At 43.1% G+C, this 23,045-nt stretch overlaps 1 protein-coding gene across 3 annotated transcripts in view; it reads right to left on the minus strand.

Annotated features, from left to right (window-relative positions):
* Positions 1–4,453: 4,453 nt before the first annotated feature.
* Baz1a (bromodomain adjacent to zinc finger domain 1A) overlaps positions 4,454–23,045 on the minus strand; it is an 82,191-nt gene continuing 63,599 nt past the window's right edge. For all 3 annotated transcript variants that reach the window (XM_060387503.1, XM_021655228.2, XM_060387504.1), the window contains 6 exons: positions 14,601–14,848; positions 14,285–14,520; positions 11,514–11,980; positions 8,378–8,520; positions 5,873–5,960; positions 4,454–5,385 (listed from right to left, as the gene is read on the minus strand). In XM_060387503.1, coding sequence (XP_060243486.1) covers positions 5,189–5,385; positions 5,873–5,960; positions 8,378–8,520; positions 11,514–11,980; positions 14,285–14,520; positions 14,601–14,848 — 1,379 coding nt within the window. In that variant the 3' untranslated portion in view covers positions 4,454–5,188. The remainder of the gene's footprint in view (positions 5,386–5,872; positions 5,961–8,377; positions 8,521–11,513; positions 11,981–14,284; positions 14,521–14,600; positions 14,849–23,045) is intronic.

A 23,045-nucleotide genomic window follows, 5' to 3' on the forward strand; every position in this document is an offset into this window, starting at 1 on the left:
GTCCTAAGAAATGGTGGTGTGACTCCATCCAGGAAAAGGAACATAGCACTTTGAGGAAGCTGAGAGGAAATGGCGGAAGTGTTAGGGGAGAAGCATAGGGCTTGAAAACATATGACAGTATAATATAATTAATTAACTAATGGATTTTGAGACAAAAAATCTATGTAGGTTGGCTGGCCTGGAACTCACTACGGAGATCAGGCTTGTCTCTCCCCACCCCCAAGGTTTCTGTTTGCAATCCTGGAACTCACTCGCTCTGTAGACCAGGCTGCCCTTGAACTCAGAGAGATCCACCTGCCTCTGCCTCCCGAGTGCAGAGAGTAAAGGCGTGCGCTACCACGCCCAGCTTTGTTTATGGTTTATGCTCATTGGTGGTTTGCCTGCCTGTATGTCTCTGTGAGGGTGTCTGAGCCTCTGGAACTGGAGCTACAGACTGGTGTGAGCTGCCGTGTTGTGTGAAATTGAACCCAGGTCCTCTGGAAGAGCAGCCAGCGTTCTTAACTGCTGAACCGTCTCTCCAGCCCTGCCCAGGCCACTTTCCACTCAGAGATGCGCCTGCCTCTGCCTGAGTGCTATGGTTGAAGGTATGCACCGCCATGCCTGAGAGACATTTTACCTTATGAGTGTTTTGCCTGCATGTCTATGCACAGTGTATGTGCCTGTTGGCTACAGAGGCCAGAAGAGATCCCGAGACTCCCTGGGACTGGAGTGTCACTTGGTTGAAGTTGCTCAGTTCTATATTTTTGCTGATTTCCTGCTTTGAGATTCTGCTAAGAAATAGAGGTAAAGCTGGGTATGGTGGCATGCCTGTGACTCCAGCACTCAGAGGAGTGAGGTGGCATGGGGTCACAAGAGTCCAGGGCAGTGTCTCAGTCAGGGTTCTACTGCTGTGAAGAGACACAGTGACCACAGCAGCTCTTATAACCCTTTAACCCCAGCACTCAGGAGAGGCAGGCGGAGCTCTATGAGTTGGAGGCCAGACTGGTCTACAGAGCAAATTCTAGGATGGCCAGGGCTACACAAAAACAAAAACAAAAAAAACAAACAAACCCAAAACTAAACCAACCCAAAACCCAAAAACTCCAGACAGGGTTTCTCTGTGTAGCCTTGGCTGTCCTGGACTCGCTTTGTAGGCCAGGCTGGCTTTGAACTCACAGTAACCCACCTGCTCTTGTTTCCTAGAGTGCTGGGATCACAGGCATGCCACGGCGCCTGGCTGAGAAGAAAGCGCTTCACTGGGGCTTGCTTCCATTCAGAGTTTTAGGCTAGGATCGTCATGGCAGGAAGCATGGGGGTGTGCAGGCAGACGTGGTGCTGGAGAAGCCAAGAGTGCTACGCCTGGATTGTCAGGCAGGAGGGAAATTTGCTGAGTTTGAGGCGAGCCTAGTCTACAAAGTTCCAGGACAGCCAAAGCTACACAGAGAAACCAATTCAAAAAGCAAAGCAAAACAACAAAAGTCCTACTTAAAAACACACACAAATAAACTTGAACCCCTAAATAATCTTACTTCTAAAAAAGATTTATTTTTACTTTTGTGTATATGAGCATGTGGCTTGGGCTATGTGAATGCTAGGTCCAGGCGCTCTTGGAGGCCAGAAGGTTGCACTGGATCCCCTGGAGCTGGAGTTACACAGTTGTGAAATGCCTGATCTAGGTGCTAGGAACTAAATTTGGGTCCTTTTACTAGAGCTCTTAGCTGCATAGACATTTCTCCAGCCCACACACAATGTTACCAATTCCTTAGCATCTCACCTGTGTAGACGTGGTTGGCTTGAAAGTTGCTAGGCAGATCAGACTTAGAGATCTGCCTCTGTCTGCCTCCTGAGCGCTGGGCTTAAAGGCGTGCTCGACCACGACCACGTCACACAATTTTACCATTAAATGACTCACTCAATGGTTATTGTGCACACGTGGAGGTCAGAGGACCTGGTTTCGGCCTAGAGATTGAATTCAGGTCATCAGGCAGAGGCAACTGCTTTTTCTACTGGGCCCTCTCACTGCCCACGGCTTTCCAATTTGCAGATATTCATTTATTCATATTCTTAATATGTTTTCTCAAACTTTTTTTTTTTTTGTAGCAAGAGTTTCAATCTTCTAAGAATTGTTACCAAGAAAAATAATAATGATGTGATCACTGTCACCTCACATACTGGCACACTGCTTGTACACTGATGGTCCAGCTTTTTTTCTGCTCTTCCGTCACTACCACACGCTCTTGGATGGCAAGCACAAATGGCTAAAGTGGGAAATAGGTTAAGGGTAACCTTCCTCATGCTGTTCCTGACGCTAACTGAAGAATTCTGCCATTCTTCTGAAATCAATGTACTCAGGGTGTGCATGTGACCATTTCCCCCTTCTTTCTCCAAAGCAGACAGGTATTATTGTCATTGTCTTTCTCCAGACAGGCTTTGTGTAGCCCTGGCTGTCCCGGAACTCACTCTATAGTTGAGGCTGCCTCTAACTGACATTAAAGTCATGTGCCACTATTGCCCAGCTGGCAAAATATTCTTTTTTTTCCCCCTAAAGATTTTATGTGCATTTTATTTTATGTGCGTTTCGCTCTGCCTCTGTGTTAAGTCTCCGTGAGGGTGTCATATCGCTTAGAACTAGAGTTACAGACAGTTGTAGTTGCCATGTGGGCACTGGAAATTGAACCTGGGTCCTCTGAAAGAGTAGCCAGTGCTCGTAACCATTGAGCCATCTCCACAGTCCCCAGCAGGATATTCTTAACCCTGACAGTGAATGAGAGAACAGATTTAGATCGGGAGGACTCATGCCTTCCAAGATCACTTGGGTATTAAATTTCTGTTTCCTACTAGTCTGATGACTTTCTCCTGCAATCCCGGCACTCAGGAGGCTGAGGCAGGAGGACTGCCATGAATTTGAGGCCTGCTTAGTCTACCTATAGTAAATTCCAGGACAGCCTCAGCTGAAGAGTAAGACCTTGTCTCAAATAACGAAGAGAGACAGGACCGGTGACGTAGTTGAGAGGCAAGCCTGCACTCTTTGGAACTCATGTCCTCTGACATCCACCTGTGCTGTCACTTATACCCACCCATACAGCAGGACGGAGCGACAAACAAGCACCCCAACTTTGCTGTCACGGTTTCAAACATGCTTAGCTGTTATTAGCATATTATGCTGGGAGCCGGGGACTCAGAGGTGTGATGCACTGCTCAGCAGCCAGCACCTCTCCAGGACTCACCTTCAGCACACATTCTGAAAACACTTGGTAGTGATGTGACAGCTGCACCCTGAAAACTACCAATTAACGAGGCAGAGAGGGTCTGGGATGTCGCTCAGTGATGTTTGCCTAGTAGGTACAGGCCCAAGTTTGGTCTCTAGTGCTTAAAAGGGGGCCGGGGTGCAGACTGAAACACCAGCTCATGACTATATGCCTGCCACTGTTTTGTACAGTGAGACAGCTCATTTTTTGATCCATTTGACCTTTTATGCTGTCCACAAGAGTAAGACTGTGTATTTACATCTCCCTGAAAGCACCTGAGTGAATTAAAAAAAAAAGTTGACCTGAGTTTTAACCTCATCTGAAAAATGGAGATATTACAAAAAAAAAAAAAAAAAAATCTTACAGAACTGGATTTAACAAAAATATTTCACAGTTATTAGGAGCAAAGACTAAAAGCTTTGACATTAAGGACATTAAGGGGCCAGGCAAACACAGAAGGATGTTTGGCTTCTTTCCCACTCAGCATTGCTCGTGCAAACAATTTAAAACGCCATGTATTAGTCGTTACTTTTCTACTGCTGTGCTAAACACCATGACCAAAGCAACAGATACAAAAGTTTGTCTGGACTTATCCATCGAGACAGGGAATTTTGGCAGCAGGATAGGAGGCGGAGCTTACCTCACATGAAGGCATGAGCAGCAGCAAAGCAGAGGAAGGCAAAGGCGTAACTCCCGCCCCAAGGAATAAAGTTCCTCCTCCATCAAGGCCACATTTTCTTTCTTATTTTCTGAGACAAGATTTCTCTGTGTACCCCTAATCATCCCAGAACTCTGTAGACCAGGCTGGCCTTGAACTCAGAGATTCGAGTGCTTCTATCTCTGGAATGCTGGAATGTGCCACCACTTCCCAGCTAAGGGAACCTAGTGTTCAAATTCAGAGCCTATGGGGGATGTTCACATTCAAATGACCACAGACAGGTTCTTACTGTGTAGCCCAGGCTAGCCCTGAACTTGTGGTCTTCTTGCTTCAGCATACCAAGTGCTACAATCATAGGTTAAAATCAAGGGTTTGTTTGGATTCATGCCTGCACTCCCAGGATTCAACATGCTTCTATCCTCTTAATGGGAATCTGTGCAAGAATACTCCTGCCCCCAACAGAGGCTCCTAACCCAGGCAATGAAACACTGTGCGCTTTCTATGATCTGCATGTGTTGATATACAAAAGTTTGGTTTTAATCTGGAAAAACTTCAGAACTCAGAAAACTTGAAAAATGTATTATTTTATTTGTACACTTAGAAAAGTTGTACATAAAAACTTATTGTTGTAAAACAGCACTGTTAGGGAGAAGGAGGGTGACTTTTTCTTTTTTAATCATTAAGAATGTTTGAGAATAAAATAAAAACATAGTAAAATGTTTAAAAAATTAAAGAACATTTTCCAAGTATAAATTTTATAAATACAAAACAAATTCACAAATGACTTTGAATGCTAAATAAATATCTAGTTAATAAATTCAGTCGGCACTGGCTACAGTACGTTGGGGCTAGAAAATTGGATTCATTCATGTGTAGTGTTGAAACAATGTGCTTGTTAAACAAGTCGTAAGACACACACATTCTCTAAACTGTGCTCTAGAAGGCTCCGCTGTGGAGGGCAATCCTCCTCAATACAAAATAAATCCTAGAGGAGAAATAGTTTCCAAGATACCTGAACACATGAATGATCTCAAAATGTACAAAAACCTCTGTAAACCAGTACTGTATCCAATACATCTATTTATTAAACTTCGTAGGTGCTGAACAAACTGCAGCAAAGGAGCTCTTTCCTACATTCTCCTGAGAGTTTAATATTGGAGTCGAGGACATAGTGCAGGCCACACTTGGATGTGGTCAACCAGCTGTTATTGCTTTATACATATCTGCTTTAGAGCATGATTTAAGGTTCCATTTTCATGAACGATTCATGTTTTCTTCACATACAGCCTTTAGAAGGACAAAATTAGATCCGTGACTTTTTTGCAGCTAGTGGCACGCTAACCTGGTCCACATTACTGGGTGAGACATGCAGGCCAAGCTTTTGAGCTTGGATATGAAAAAATGCTTGAAGCCGAGTTCCAGCTTTTGCTTCACTTGTGTTCCGAGGATTGTACTCAAAGCAGTTCGAAAACATTAACTCAATATCATCAATAAACTCAGCTACAAAGAAAAACAAACAAAATTAGGAATGAAAGTACACACCTCAGAAACAAATTATGTTTGCATGCTGAAAAACTTCAGAAGACGGAAGCCAGAAAAACAGAGACTGAAACAAGGTAGCAGAGCCTTGACTTAAGATTGTTTAATTACGCAGTTGCCAATTGTTGCGGTGAAACTATGCTTATATACACTATGTGATTACACGGCCCTGGCTGGAGAGGCAGCGCTGGCTTAGCTTTTCAAGAGCACTGTGTTCAATCTCCAGCACCAAAAACCAGAAAAACCACTTCTTCCCCTAAGACCAGACTGTATAAAATGCCTCTAAATATCTAATGCAATCCATCTTTCGTCTCAGTATGTAGTGATAAGCACCCGGGAGACCCCGCTGGCTGCCATCTCTCTAATTATACTAATGTACATCATTTTAAACAAAACAAAAATAGCAACAGCTCTTAAAAGCAATAAAAGGAAATTGTAAGTTACTCACATGCTAATTTATATTCACATTTATTTACTTTTTCTCGAATTATATTTAAGGCAATAGGCTTCTTAATGATGTCATAGTAGTCCGGGACCTGTAAAGTAATTCAATATTTCACAGCACAAAAAGATTATTGGACACATAGGGTTAAATAAATTTTATATCTGAAAAACAACTTAATATCAACCTTCTCAATACTATTATTCCATTAAAATATGTCAAATATTTTGAGTCATTATGTGAAAGCCTGCTTGATACCATAAGAAATGCATTGTGAAAAGAAAGAACAGTTTTGCTCATGGTTTTTCCTATAAACTGATATATATGCATGTTTAATTATTGATAACAAAAACCACTTATGAAAAATAAGTTAAAAAAGCTAGAATTCAAGGCCATCTTCAGCTACAGAGCAAACCTGGATAAACAGGGCTGAGATCCTGTTTGAAAGAACCAAAAAAACTAGTCCAGTGAGGTGACTCACGGTGGAGGGGGGTCAATCTGTCCTGTCTTCCCCTCTCAAACTGGTGAGGTGTGCACCCACACACACAAAACAAACCTTTTAAAAAAGATTTATTTATTTATTGTGTATACAGTGTTCTGCCTGCATGTGGGCCTGCACACCAGCAGAGGGCGCCAGATCTCACTCTAGATGGTTGGGAGCCACCATGTGGTTGCTGGGAATTGAACTCAGGACCTCTGGAAAGGCAGCCAGTGCTCTTAACCTCTGAGCTATCTCTCTGGCCCCCAAAACAAACTAATTTCAAAACATAATTTTAAAAATAACTAGACGTTATTCTATAGTAATTAATCCTTTAGATTCTTGCTCTGGGAATCAAAGTAGAAGGGTACTTACTGGCTGTTCTTCCAAAGGACCTTGGGTTAAATTCCTAGTACCCAGATATCACAATCATTTTTCTATACCTCTAGCCCCAAGAATTTGACAAGTTCTGCCTCTAAGGACACCAAATGCATGCGATGCACAGACATACATGTAAGCAAAACACGCATATACAGAAAAAGACATTTTAAGAAAATGTGTGTGTGTGCATGAGCACTAAGGTCGGAAGAGAATTTGGTGTCTTGTTCTGTTCTTCTGAAGGAGGTTCCTGTCTTCTCTGCTGGGCTGGCAACCAACAAGCCTCAGCAACTGCCATCTCCACTCTTCTTGGAACTGGAGAAAGAGGCATGTGTGGGATACCCAGCTTGTCAGATTACTGTGAGTTCAGCTCCAGGCTGTGTGCTCCACAGGCACATTCTCTCTAGTCCCTGATGGCTGAGAAACCTCCGTACAGCCTAAGTCTTCTAGTATATTGTGCCAGAGCCTCTGCTTCATTGAAGCTATCCATTTTCCCCATCATCATCTTTTTTTTTAAAATTAATTAGTTTATTATTTATATAGTATTATGCCTGCTTCTATGCCTGCACCCCAGAAGAGGGCACCAGATCTCATTATAGATGGTTGTGAGCCACCATGTGGTTGCTGGAATTGAACTCAGGACCTCTGGAAGAGCAGCCAGTGCTCTTAACCTCTGAGCCATCTCTCCCGCCCCCACATCACCATCTTTCTCAGCACTTACCTACACTCCCTTCATGCTAAAATACTGTCAGGCCCCCTGAAGCTACTAATCTCTCTTTTTGAAGTTGGCCTCTAATTCACAGCTCTCCTACCCAAGCACTAGGATCTCAAGCACTAGGATCTCAAGCACGTGCGACTATGGCTCCTATTATTATTTAATTTCTGTTTTGTTTTTTCTCTGTGTAGCCCTGCCTGTCCTGGACTCACTTTGTAGGCCAGGCTGGCCTTGAACTGAGAGGTCCACCTGCCTCTGCCTCCCCAGTGCTGAGATCAAAGGCCTGCAGCTATCACATCTGGCTCTCAGGTGTGTTTAAGATACCCCCGAAAATGACTCTGAGGTATGCTGTACCATGACGACTAACTTAGCTTATGAGAGAAATCCCATTAATAACATTTCATTGAATTCACTCCATGAATACCTATTATATAGAACAAAAATTATTTTCAGATAATGTCTGAAAAAGAACATTCTTACAAAGAATCAGCTATGGGACTGGTTAAGAGCATTTACCGCTCTTGCAAGAGACCTGTATTCGAGTTCTCGGCACCCACATGGTGGCTCACAACCACGTTCCAGAGGATCCGATGGCCTCTCCTGGCCTCTGCAGGCACTGCCCACACATGCAAACACACACATAAAAACTAAAAGTCAATAAATGTTAAGAGTCTGGGACTAATCTGGCCATAGGGGATGAGTCTAAAAACAAACAAAATAGCCACAGGATCAGGAGGGACTAAAGAAGCAATGCTGTTTGGCCTTAGTGTTTTTTCAATGTAGAGAGCAACCTTCCAGTGGTGTGCTTTTGAAGAGTCAGCAGAGAAGAGGTGCTCTGATAATTTCAGAGTTACCATAGAGACTAAATCATATAACATGAATGTAAATCAGGTAATATATGAACAGATTGTATGAAGTCCAGCTACATTACTATTATTACCTGAATTTTAGAAACAAGTTTCAAAAAGGGCCAGCTATCATCATGCCGCACCAATTCCACAACAAGCTGTTCAAAAGCCGACAGTTCATGAACTCCTCCTTGCCGGCCAGAACTTCTTCGATTTAGTGGTACAGGAGATGACTCTGAATAAAAAGGAGAGAAATTTTAGGCACTACAAAGCAAAATATTGGTATTAAGCTGGTCACAGAAATACAAGCCAAATTACAATAGAAAATGGGCACTTTACACTGGGATTTTGCTTTTCATGTGTCCATGGTCTGAATGTATGCATGCATGTCTGAACGGGAGTCCAGGTGCCGGTGGAGGCCTGAGGTTTATTCACTGAGGCAGGGTTTCACTGACAGGGCCAGCGGGCGGGCGGGCCTGCCACCCCCACCCGCTATTTACATGGGCTCTCAGCTCCTACTAACCTGCAGGTGAGCCATCTCCTCAGCCTACCTAACTTATTCTGAAAGACATGGAAATCTGGGCCAAATATTCTTAATTTTCTTTTTGATCTAAACAATTTCCAAACAAGGGTTTTGGGATTCTTACTCAGTTTTACTAAAAATATTTTCAAACTAAAAAAAAAAAAAGAAAGCCAAGCACTTCTCTAGTAGCTCTTGAACACACCTTGAAGAAGCATCTGGTAGTGTGTGGTCACACATTTAATCTCAGCATTCAGGAGGCAAATGCAAGCCAGTTTCTGGGGGTTCCAGGCCAGCTAGGGCTACACAGTGAAACCTTGTCTTAAAAACAAACAAACAAACAAACAAAAAAAATGCCATAACCAAAAACAACAAACAAAAAAAATTAAATGGTCAGTGAAATCTAGGGTACAATATGGCTCAAACATGAATTCAGGAGTTTAAATCCCTTTTGTGTAAATATACACATTGCTCTCATTTCAGCTATAGTTTGACATTAAACAAACAAAAAAGTTTTACAGAATTTTAAAAAATATTTACTTTTATTTTTACATGTTAGTGTGTATGTGTGTATGTGTGCACATGTGCCATGCCATGGTGCATGGATAGAAGTCAGAGAACAACTTTCAATTGTTTTCACATGTAGGCTCTAGGGATTGAACTTAAGTCGTCAGGCTTGTCAGCAAGCACCTTTATCCATTGAGCCACCTCATCTGCCCCTTTCTGCAGATTTTACAAAATAAAAACATTGAAACACATTCCACAGTCGCCTCAGTAGCACATATACAGATGTTGCATGGCCCCTGTGCAAGGGCGACACACTAGTGAGGCATCTCACACAGGGTTGTCTGTTGTTTTGGACACAGGGTCTCACATGCATCTCTTGCTATGTATATGGAATATGTGTAACAGACTGGCCTTGAACTCACAGACACGCACCTGCCTCTGTCTCGTGCTGGGATAAAATGTATGCACCACCACATGAGGCTACTTCATATTAAAAAAAGTTCAAAGTTGACAGAGGAATAAGAATCTCCTTGGTGCAAAGTCATTTAGAATTTCTCTCCCAAAACTAACAACCCCCCCACCCCGTGTTATACACCAATCCAACAATGAATTCCCTGATTCTGTCATGCTTATTCGATTATACAAGCCAACTTGTATAACTTCTTTAAAAATAACAACTCTAGACCTTAGGGGCTAGGGAGACTGCTCAGGGGTAAGACTACTGTTCTCTAGAAGACGGAGCACCCACATGGTGGCTTACAACCATGTGTACCTCCAGTTCTAGGCCTCTTCTGGCCTCCTTGGACACCAAGGATGCATGCGATACACAGACACAGGGGCAGGCAAAACGCCCATAACACAGAAACTAAAGGCATAAAAATGCAGAATGTTCTATTACTATGAACAGAAAAGGGAAATAGGATGAATCAAAAGGAATTAATAAACAGGATGTGGTGGACATGCCTGTAATCTGAGTCCTTGGGAGGAGTCCAAGGCAGGATGACCATGAATTCAAGGCCAGCATGGGCTATAAACTGTTGCAGGCTAGCCTGGGCTACACTGAAAGATCTTGTCTCCAAAATCCAAAAAGAATGAATGAAGAGGGATAGGGATGTAACTCTGTGGTAAAGAAACTCTCAAGGCCTTGGCTTAAGTTCAGCACCAAAGGAAAGGAGATCTTATAGTTCCGGCGCATTGCACAAGGTCTGGGCTCTCAGCTTCTGGAGGCTCAGGGAGGACTGTGGGTTAAGTCAGCCTGGATTGCACAGTGTAACACTGTCTCAACCAACCGGCCAATGACCCAAACTGGGACTGGAGAGGGGCCTGGCCAGTACCATAGGAACACAGACCAAAGAGCCAATACAAGTGAAAAGATGATTATGTAGTGATTATTATGAACAAAATTCAAAACAGACTGCCCCACTCGTCTGGTACTTCAAAGGGTAATTTTTCTTTGTTGTTCAGGACAGGGTTTCCCCATGTGCCTCTTGGCTATCCTGGAACTATCTCCATAGACCTTGAACTCAGAGATCCTCTTGTCTCTGCCTCCTGAGTGCTGGGATTAAAGGCGTGTGATACAACACCAAGCTATAGAGGGTAATTTATCACATAATGGAATGTTCTTGTGTAGTGATGATCATGTGTGCTCTGAGGGAGGAAAAAGTGGGAGGATGAAATACACAAGGCAAGCACTTGGCCACTAGAATTTATCCCTTATCGATGAAGGGCGCTTGCTGGGCTGCGCATTCAAACACTGACTGCATTCCTCTGTTAACAAGAAAATACTTGTTAGTGCCTTGCTAAGAGTACTCACTGCCCTCCAGAGGACCTGGGTTCAGTCCCCAGCAGCTGTATCAGGTGGCTCAACTGCCTCTAATTTCAGTTCCCGGGTACCCTCTGACCGCAGCAGGCACCTGTATATATGTTTGTATTCAGGGAATAGTAAGGGCTAAGGAGGTGGCTCTTTGGTAAAGTGCTTGCTGTGCAAATATAGGATCTGTTTGGCCCCAAGCATCATGTAAAAAGCCAGGTTTCATGCTTCCTCTGGCCTCCACTACTGTACTTTGCCTTCACTTAGCAACAGCTGCCTCTTCGATGACACATGCTTTAGGTCAGACTGTTGTCCATCATAGGAACACCTTTTAAATGAACAAAGGATTCAATTTTCTTAGGTAAGGAAGAGTGTAAGTTAGATTTCATACCTGTGGATTGTCTTTTCCTGCCTCTTCTCTTGGAGTCACTGTCCTGAAGAGAGAGCCTTTCGGCAGGGTTTAAAGGAATCAGCTGTCCGCTTGATCTCGAGGTGCTGACTCTGAAGTTAGTGAAGCTGGGGCTGTGTTCTGGGGTATTATCAGCACTCTTCCTTACTCTGCGCTTTCCACGAGGACTAAGCAGTTCCACAAACACATCTGCTTGCAGTGCACCAGGACTGTGGCGAGTGGGCCGACCACCAATCCTTAGAGACCTAGCTTCTGTGGGAGGGGCGGATCTGACTTTCCTCAGGACTCTGCCAGCAGCTTTAGAAGCGGTGGCTTTGGGTGTGCTCTGCTGACTCCTTGAAGGGTATCTTCCAGGGTCTTGTCGTTGGCTGCGACTTGAGAAAGAAGAGCCAAATCTCCCTCTTGTTTTAATTGGCAATCTAACTTGGGGTCGTCCTCGTTTTGGTGGGCTACAAATAGTTAGAAAATACAATTATTATACAGAACAACAATAAACATGCAGCTATTTGTGTTCAGTCAGTGAGTTATACATAAGTTACTTTTGCATAAGAACCTTATCCTATAGTTTATACCCTTTATGTTTATATATAAGCTATATATAGGATATATATATATATCATATCCCTTGTGTTTAGAGACAAGTTCTCATGGAAGTCTAAACTGTACTTTCATGTACTTCTCTGTAACAAGGAAGTACATTTAATTTCTAGGTGACTAGGACATCATCATGAAAATCGAATTGTGATAAGCTAATAAAATCCTCAGGAGAAATGTAAACAGACCTCATCAATAATCTTTAAAATCACAGAGAACCATGGGACTAAAACTGCATTGTGTTTTCCTCTGTGCCACCACCACTGACACAGAGGCAACTGAAGGTCCAGCCAATGGCTGACACTGAAGGAGGCCTCAAACTTACGGCTCATGGAGACCAAGCCAAGAGCCTCTTTACTTTCTGATTCTGAAATTACAAAACTAGATTGAACTTATCTCTCTACATATTTCCACTTTACCTGAAATATTCACAGGAATTTTCCTAATTTATTGACCAATTGAGTTGTGTGTCTATGTAGTTCATGCACATGTGCATGCGCGCTGGTACTACATGGGCATGTGGAAGCAGAGGCCACCGCTCTGTGTCTTCTGTTGCTCTCCACATTCCGAGACAGGATCTCTCACTGAAGCTGGCACTGGCTAATTAGGCTAGACTGGCTGGCCAGTCACCCCCTGGGGTTGCTTTTCTCCACACCCCCGACTCCCAGGGCTGGGGTTACAGGTGTATGCTTTTAGGTTGGTGCTGGGGATCCAAACGTGGGTCCTTGAGCTTGCACACTCTTCAATTACTGACTAGCCCATCTTTCCAGGACTCCAGATTACTTACTGTTATGTTTAAACATAACATTAATTATTAATATTGTTATGCTTCAGATTCTTTATTGTCATGCTTAATTGTTATGCAGTAGCCTTCAAGAGCCACACAAGGTAAATGGGCTCTATTAGCTGCTATACTTTTTTTTTAATAACTTATTTATTTTTATTTCATGTGCACTCATATTCTGCCTGCACGTATGTCTGTGTGAAGTTCTCAGATCTCCTGAAACTAGAGTTACAGGCATTTAGTCTGGGTGCTTGGAAATGAACCCAGGGTCTCTGGAAGAGCAGCTAGTGATCTTAACCTCTCAGCCATCTAGCCAGCCCCAGCTGGTACTCTTAAAACAAAACAAAACAAAACAAAAAAAACCCAAAACCAATACCCCCCCCCAAAAAAAACAAAACAAACAAACAAACAAAAAAAAAAAAAACAGTATAAATTGGGAGGGAAAAGTGGTATAGAGATAGGAGAGCAAATAATAAAGGAGAAAAGAAATTTTGCGACAGGGTTTTTTCTCTATGCAGTCCTGGCTGTCCTGGACTTACTCTGTAGACCAGGCTGGCCTCGAACTCACAGTGATCTACCTGCCTCTGCCTCCCCGAGTGCTGGGATTGTGGGCATATGCCACCTTGCCTGTCTATGAGAAAAAACAAAAACAAAACCCAAAAAAACAAAACACCTTAATCATAACAAAAAAAGAGGGGATGGCTGTATTTTAATTATTCTCCTCTGACAGCAGTCTTTTTGTATTCAACAGTTCTTGGTTGCTGTTGCCAATCTTGGCTTCTTGATTTCATTGGGTGCAGATGTTTAAACCGAGAAAAGAGAATATGACCTCCCGTTGTTGTGGTATAACCAGGCCTACTGATGGAACACTAGTGGATAGAAATATCTAGTCTTTAAATTCACTGGATATATCTACTTAATAGATATGACTTTGCCTTCATTTTAGTCCTGAAAGGGTCTGGGTGTGGCGGTGCGCTTCTGTAATTCGAGTACTCAGGAGGCTAAGTTTGAGGCTAGCCTGAGCTACAGTGTGAGACTGTTTGAAGGGAGATAAAAAGATGAAATGAGTATGCCTGCAGTGCCGCCACAGCAGGGCTGCCCCTCCCCCAGCCGCCTGAGCACCGGGCCTGAGTGCCAGCTCGCCATGTCTCAGCGGAGCTGTTACCTCTGCAGCTAATGGGGCAAGAGCACAAGACATAACAATGTGGACTGCCTCGGTCAGAAATACCCACTTTGGGGATATTCCAAACTATTTCTAATCCATAGAAAGCACAGAAGTTTCAGGCACGCTAGCTGAGAACAGTTACAACCCCAGCTGCTCTGTGTGGGTTAAAAAGACACAGCTGGAAGAGCCTCACACTGAACACCGACTCACCTGAGCTCTTCCTCCTCTTCAGAGTCCTCTTCATCTTGTTCCACCTCATATTCTTCCTCCTCACTCTGACCCTCTCCATCATCATCATCATCATCATCAACTTCATCATCTTCACCCTCCATGCTCTCTTCCATTTCTTCATCACTTTCCAAGGATGGTCTCTGTCTAGAGGAAAGTCTTCTAGAACGTTGCTTTGGTCGACATTCTGGACAAAACCAATCTCCATCAGGAACAGTCTGAACAAATCACAAAATGGTCATCATCTACTGGTCAAAAGCTCACTTTTGGTGTGGGTGACAGACAACGATAAAGATACCTTGAGCTTTGGTCGCACGCAGTAGGTGTGGTGCCCTCGGTCACAGCCGTCGCAGAGCACCATGTTTTCAGCATCGCCCTTTTTCCTGCAGATCTTGCAACGTGCATTTAGTATAGATTTAGACCACATCACACTCCGATCCAAGGTTGATAAGTGAAGAAAGACCTGGGATAGACTAGCAGACGAAAGGAGAGACTCTCTCCAGCGGTCCAGGACAGTTTTATAAGCGCGCCCGCTGTCGCTGCCATCTTAAATGAGAGGGGAGAGTGATTCAAGTTCCTGGGTGAACATAAACGTCTACCAGAATTACTTCTCGGTAGTTTAAATAGCTTTGATTTCATGCTTCTTCTAATGTTTATCAAAAAGACTATGCTTAATGTTAAACACTAAAATTTCATGTAATGCTAGCACTTGGGAGGTCAAGGGCAAGACAACTGCTATGGTTTTCAGGCAGCCTGGACCACTCAGCGAGTTCCAGATCAGTCTGATTGCCAGACTGAGACTGTCTCTCTCTCAAACTGCCCACACCTCACGCTACATTGAAGAACCTATCTAGCCAGGTGCAGCCCACACGCCTGTCATCCCAGCACTCCGGAGGCAGAGGCAGGAGGATTCCTGTGAGTTCAAGGCCAGCCTGGCTTTAGCTACACTGGACAGCCAAGGCTACATAGAGAAACCCTGTCTCAAAAAACGAAGCAAACAAGCAAACAAGCAAGCAGGCAAACAAAAAGAACGTATCTGCTGAACCACATTTTAAAAAATGCCATAAGGAATTACTTAAATCCATAAACTGAAGGCTTGAGGATTTTAATAGTTAAAAGAAAAAAAGAATTTAGGCAATCTGTTCCTAATCTAGTCTTTGTATTGAATCTTGATCTAATTTAAAACTGGATAAGTTACTTTTCCTTTGAATCAAATATGTTACTTCCTCATTGCTAAATGATTGATTGTTTTCTAATTTCAATATCAAACACACATGAGGTTTTCTTTTCAGTACATGTTCTGAAATTAGGTAAAGGTGTTGGCTCAGTGTGTTCCTGAGAGTAAGTATACTAACCACAGCTATCTAGTATAATTTGGGAAGTTTACCACAGTAACACTATTATTATCCCAGTACTTGAGAGACTGAGGCAAGAGGATCACCCAGAGGCCAGCCTGGGCAACATACTAAGTTCAAGGCCATCCTGGGCTATTTTGCCCTATTTCAAAAGAGAGAGCCACGTGCCCATCCTAAATTAACAAGGCCAGCAGGATGGTTCAGCAGGTAAATGTCCTTGCCACACAAGCCTGATGACCCAAGTTGGCTCCTGAGACCTAAGGGAAAGAACCAACACTAGGGCATTCTCCACCTCCACACCATACTGTGGCAAGCTCGAACATCCCTTCCCCCGACAAGAATATTAATTAAAACAAACAAAAGATAAGATAACCCCACAAAAGGTTTCAGTGGCTCAGAAGTAGAACCCTTGTCTTGCATTGCAGCCCTGGTTCTCCATCCTCAACAGCATACATTCATACATATCTACCACCATACACAAAACCAAAAAGTTACAAGGTTTTAACAATATTGTGAGAACCAGCAGAATCAGGCTAATACGAACTCAGCTATTAGAACTATACAGAATATGAACAATTATGTTAATATCCCTTTCTCAGAACCCTTCCCACTTAAGTCTTATTTTTCCTTAACAAATTTACATTTTCTCTGCTCACTTAAAAACAGTACATCAGGAAGTGTACATGAGGCAGAACTCTGGTGAGTGTGCAAGTTCAGTGATGAGAGCATGAACCCACCACACACCATATCTAGGGTTTGGTTGCCAGTGTAGCTAAAACAACAAGAAAGAAACAAAAACTACAGAGAACTTGTAAATATTAACAGAAATTAATAACTCAGTGAGTGGGACAAGGGAAAAGCAACAGATAAATCAAACGAATATTTATTTAGTCTTTTGAGACAGGGTTTCTCTGTGACGACCCTGGCTGTCCTGGAATTCATTCTGTATACCAGGCTTGCCTCAAACTCACAGAGAATCACCTGCCTTGAGTGCTGAGATTAAAGGCATGTGACACCACCGCTCATCGAATCACGTGACTCCTAGTGACTCTTCAAAGCTTGAGAAAATGAAGTAGGTATTAAGCACAAAGATAGTTAGAATGTGACCAGACAAGTGCCTTCCAACCTTATCTTTCCATGTCTCCAGTGCTGCTTGGGATCAGACCAAGGATTTCACATGTACTCCAACCCTGAACTAGCCTGCACCCCAAGGTACCTTTTGTAGACAATATATAAGCTAGCTGAATTCTGAATTCTTACTTCAGCTCACCTCTACCTTTGGGGTGTGTAATCTACTAAACAAAATGGCTTTATCTCTGTCCCTCACTCTGAGCTTCCAACTTGACATTGTCAAAGGCTTCATGGAAAGCTCTGGCATGTACAGTGTCTGCAGGGAAGGGCCAGTAAGCACTGCCAGTTAAAAGACCATGAAGACATCTTTCTGAACAAATCTGGCACCAGCCCTTATTTGGTAATGACAAGAAATAAGGTTGAAGAGTGGCCGACATGTTAGAGTAAACGAAAGGCCAATCATGAGAGGCTTTTGTAGTCCTAAATCAGTGTGAAGGATTTTAGTGCATGAACTTTAAAAAATTTTTTTTTAAGATAACATAGTTCAGGCTGGCTTCAAACTTAGGATCCTCTCAACTCAGCCTCCTAAATGCTGGGATTACTACAGGCTGTACCAACCACTCCTGGCATAATGTGGGTATAATCCCAGTTCTTGGGGGCAGGCAGAAGTGGGCCAATCAGTTCAGTGTCAGCCTCAGGTACATAGCAAGACTGAGCTCAGTTATGCAGCTTAGCACTGGGAAGATTGGCCCACACCACTATCCTAGGCTTTTTACATGCATGCCGGCAATCCAAATTTGGCTCCTCAGTTTATACGATGGAGTCATCTCCCCCAAGCCCCTTCCCCACCCTTTATGGAGACAGGGTCTCCTGTGGCTCAGGGTGCCCCTCTCAAAGCCTCCCACATCCTAGAATGGCCTTCACTCCTAAGTGCTGGGCCACAGCTGCACACAAACACACCGAGATTTGCTTCCCTCACCAGCTCAAACACGCTTGAACGAGCCAATTATACCTCTGTCGTTCTCTAGGTTCTATGACCATCAAGGGCAGACTATGTCTTGCTTCTTTTGTCTTTCATTTGCTAGTCTGGATATACTCTTCAAGAAATTATTGACAAAAATGATTAATATAAACTACATATTAAGATTCCCTGAAGGTCTCTTGAAGTTCATAAGAGAAAAGCATGCTAAGAACATTTTATGTCAAACAAGCAAGCATAACCCCTCTTTGTGTATTCTTTGGACTCACAGCTAAGTACACTGAGGTTTACTTTGCACATGTCAACTCAGAGCTGTGAGGGGCTGCTAAGATGGCTGAGCAGGCAAAGGGACTTGTCCTCAAGCTTGATATCCAACTTCCATTCTGGGAGCCGAGAGAACCACTCCCCAGTTGTCCTCTGACTTCTGTCCATGTACCACAGCATGCACACACATGCACACACATTCACACAATAAACAGATGGATGTAATAAAATAATAAAAAAATTGATTAGCTAAAGTGTAAAATGCAGCAGGCAACTATGAGGAAGACAACAGTTGTTTCGTAAGCTTGTCTCCAAGTCCATTCCCTTCCAAAACATTAAATTCAAGATTTTCCTTCAAAACTAAATATTCACATTAGTATCCAGCAATACAGAAAGTAAAATAGCTCTGACAAGACAAAACACACATTTCTGTAAAAAGTTAAAAATTTACCATCTCTCACACTAGATTGATCGTCCTCTCTCTTTTTCTTGTTCTTTTTTTTTCTAGCTCCCTTTTGATCTTTATTAATTTCTGTGTTACCTAATTTCAAATTGACAAAGTTAGTTGAGAATTCCTATTATAGCTTAAGGATTTAACCATAAGCATGACATTATGATGAAATTACCAACCCACACAAACACTTCTCACGCCATCTAAGACAATTAACTGAACATGATTCTCCTCCCCAAATTAAAGGAATAAAAGGCCATTTGAAAAAAATCAGTGCAATTAACCACAATAAAAGGGATGCCCTCAAAAAAAAAAAAAAAAAAAAAAAAAAAAAGGGATGCCCTCCTTCTTTCTATGTGTGCTCAGGATTAAATCCAAAGCCTCACACATACTAGGCAAGCACTCTCAGCGGAGCTACATTCCTAGGCTGAGTCAGGGTCTAACATCCGGCCCTTGCTGCCTACAACTCACTGTATAGACCAGGCTGGTCTGAACGCAAAGGCATCCACCTGCCTCTATCTGCTCTGTGCCTAGCCTCCTCTATTGTAACTGTGTGGAGTTTTCTGTTTGTTTTCAACTGGCAGCTACCTGTATTTACTTGTGTGTGTGTGTGTGTGTGTGTATGTGTGCATGTGCCACACATGCCTGTGAGGGTCAAAGGACAGCTTTTAGAAGTTGGTTTTCTCCTTCTACCCTTGTGGGTTCTGAGAACCAAACTCAGGTCGTTGGCTTGTACAGCAATGCCTTTACCTGTTGTGCCATCTCCCTGGTCTGTATTTAAATTTTATTTTCAATGTCAGGAGTGCATGCCTACAATGCTAACACTTGGGAGGCTGAGGCAAAAGACTGCTGTGAAGAACCTAGTTCCAGAAATGCCGCCAAAAGAGCCCAGACTGGTTTTGAATTGGTGATCCTCTTGCCTCAGCCTCCACAACAGCGATAGGGAAGGAAGAAGCCTTGATGTGTATCGTTGCCATGAGCATGGCCAAGCCATGGACTCCAATGTGTCAGTCCCAGAGCAGTGGCAAAGCCTTACCTGGCGAGGCTCATACTGGCAAAGCATTCCTTGAGTCCTAGCATGAGTGAGTGACCATTGTGCACAAAGAATAGCAGCTGTAGCCTCCCCCCCTCAACATTTCCAGCCAAGGCTGCTGGCCTACAGAGCTCCTCCGACTGAGACTAGCTAACAACCATGCCTTCCCGCCTCCTCTCCCCCCATGCCATACCTAATAAGCAGGCGGAGGTTTCTGACTGCAGGTGCCCTGGACCCTAGCCTCCCTGTATGTGTGTCTATGTGTGGGTGCCAGGGCTCAGGCCATGCAGGATGCAGTAGCAGCTAAGACCACAGATGAGTGCCACCATGCCTGTTTAGCTTGCTACAGAGAGAAACACTGTTCCCAAAAACCAAATAAGAAAAATCTCTGAAGCTGGTTCAGCTCCTATGCTGAAATATTAGAAGAATGCAGTATGTATTCTATTTCAGACATTCAGAAAGTGGATCCTCCTTTTCTCTCTTCCAAATGCCCTGCATGCCTCTCAGCCAGGCTGGCTTTGACTCCAAAGCCTCTTGCTTCTTCCTCCTAAGCTCTGGGATTGCAGCCATGTGCTCTACTACCACCTTTTGAGCTTCATTTGTTTACCACCCCAAATTAAACTGTGTTCTTTTATCTCAGTATGAAAGATAAGCTCTAAAGAGATTATATGTAAATGAGCACCAGAATCACGGTGGCCCTCACATAACCCTCGAGACAACTTCCATTGTTAGCATTTTTCTTGGCTAATAAAACATATAGGCTAATAAAACAACTAGATTTCATTTTCCCCCTTTGAACTGAGAAGCTTATTTCTTTTTTTTGTGGAAAGAAACAAGTTTTCAAGGCTAGTCTCAAGAAGACTGGGGGCTACAAGGACACTACAACTTATGAGGAAATGGATGGGAATCTGGGCTAGGCAGGAAGATTCTCCTGTTCTCCTCCACTTCCATACTTGAAGCTGATCTCCACACCCACTGCTGTCCTGACATGCCATGGCCCTGGAATTTCCAGCATCTGGGGTCTCCACTGTAACTGAAGCTGAATCTTTACTAATGATCTCTCATGGCCCCTCTCAGAAACTCTGACCCTACCCCTGATGCTATGCCTTAGGCATGCTGCCAGACATAGCCTCAGACTTTCTGGACATGGCCTCTGTGTGCTGACCCCGAGAAAATAATTTCCTCTTATCACAATGGTACTAGATATTTGCACCTCAATGGTGCTGGTCTCTTATTAATCACAGTTGATTCTTCAGTTTGGCACACAGAGACCCATAGTCCAAAATACCACAAACAACCCCTATTCCAAGTGTCAAGAGGATCTTTGTTTGCCCCTGAGACCTTGGCCAAGGCTCCACTGTGTGTGTTTCTCTCAGCATTCTTATACTGTACATACCCACTGGGAAGTCCCATAAGCTCTGAGCACACAGGCTAAGCAAATAAGTGTTTTACCACTAACTTATGCCCTCCTCCAGATCTCTTAACTCCTCCCTTCCATCCCTATCAACACCACACACGTGCACACATGCAGTCTTTTCCAGGCTCATGACTTTTGGTTTGGCTTTGTGATCCATTTAACTTAACTAGGGGCATCTGTGTAAGCACTGGAGCGGCTGTGCTTACAACCCACTGCTGCCTATGGGCACACAGCCTAAGGCTATTATCTTAGCTCTCCCTGAATCTATCAACAGCAAATAGTTCAGCAATGAGAGGCCATCCCCTTATCTTGAAAGTGATCTGGATACATTGGGTAGCATCTGCGCTTTCTTTTTTGATAAGGCAGTTCTAAGGAACATGAGAGACTTTTGGTCTGATGGCATCTGTGATACCATCTGTGAGTGGAAAGGCTAAGGCAGGAGGACACCAAGTTCAGGGCCCACCTGGGCTACAGAAGAGTTTGGAAGATCATCCTGGGCCATTTAATGAGATCTTGAAATGGAGAGTAGAAGGATGGCTGGGCTACAGCTCAATGATAATGTTTGCCTAGCATGAGTGAAGCCCAAGATTCAATCCTCAAGACTGAATCCCCAAGATTCAAACCCCAGCAAACAAAGAATTCATTAGACCGGATCCTAAGAGGAGAAAGGCCCACAACTGCTGCCTTCAATATGATGTGATTTTAGGTTATAACAGAACTATCAATTTACGAAAACACGAAAATGTTTACAACAATAGGCTATTAGATATAAATTCTTCAATCCAAGTACATTATATGAATATATTGACATTCTGAAACTAGACGATACTGTCTGTAACAGTGGTTCTCAACCTGTAGGTCATGGCCCCTTTTGGGGAGGAGGATGAACAACCTTTTACCTAAGACCATCAGAAAATACAGATATTTACATCATGATTCATTACAGTTGCAAAATTACAGTTTTGAAGTAGCAACAAAATAATTTTATGGTTGGGGTCACCACAACATAAAGAACTGTATTGAAGGGTCGCAGCAGTAGGAAGGTTGAGAACCGCTGGTTTTCAGGAACTTAAATTTTTATTTTCCGTGTATGAGTACTTGCCTGCATGTATGTGCACCACAAGCACTTCTGATGCCCACAGAGGCCAGGAGAGGGCTGCTGCATCCCTGGATCTGGAGTTCCAGTTGGTTGTGGGCTACTGTGCTGGGAACCAAGCCTGGGGCCTCTTTGTGAACATACGTGCTCTTAACCAATAAGCCATCTCTCCAGCTCTGACACTTCGTTTTATTACTCTTTACATTAATATTAATTATTTAAGAAATTAGTATTCAAATTTCTTTCTTTCTTTCTCTTTCCTTCCTTCCTTCCTTCCTTCCTTCCTTCCTTCCTTCCTTCCTTTCTCCCTCCCTCCCTCCTTCCTTCCTTCCTTCCTTCTTTCTTTTTAAATTAAAGACAAGGCTTCACTATGCAGCCCTGACTGGCCCGGAACAGGCTATGTAGACCAGGCTGGCCTTAAACTCAAGAGATCCACCTGACCGCCTCTCTAGTACAGGGATTAAAGGTGCATGCTACCACATCTAGCTAGCATGATGAAAATCTGAAGACAACAGGGAATTAGAAGCAAGTATAACAAAATTGATTTGATTCTGAAATTCTTATTTCTTAAGACATATAATTAGGTTCTTAGGTTGCTTGGTCCTCAAAAGCCTATTAAGTGTATAAATTGCCTAAAGTGGTAGATAGTATTTTGTCTTTTATTCTAACCACAAATTGTAGCTCAGTGATAGCATTTGCCTAGCATGCATGAAGTCCTGGGTAATCCCCAGCACCCAAATGGTAGAAAATTTCCTCATCTATATAGTCCTAACACTTTATATTTCTGACTTAACATTTCTTGGGTAATAACATATTTTTAAACCAAATCTCCAGATGATTGAGACTTAAATCCCTAACAAAAAAAAAAATTTAAATCACTTTAAAAAATCTTGTTTTTACACAATTTATAAAGAGTCTGGATAGTAATACATTTTGATAATTTTTTTTGAAACATCACACAAAAAGAAAGTTTTTAAAACATTCAGTAGAGGGATAGAGTGATGGCTCAGAGGTTGAGAACACTCACTGTTGTTTCAAAGGTCCTCAGTTCAATTCCCAGCAACCACATGGTGGCTT

This window comes from Meriones unguiculatus, chromosome 7 (genome assembly GCF_030254825.1).
Source record: "Meriones unguiculatus strain TT.TT164.6M chromosome 7, Bangor_MerUng_6.1, whole genome shotgun sequence".
In the NCBI taxonomy this organism is placed as follows: domain Eukaryota; kingdom Metazoa; phylum Chordata; class Mammalia; order Rodentia; family Muridae; genus Meriones; species Meriones unguiculatus.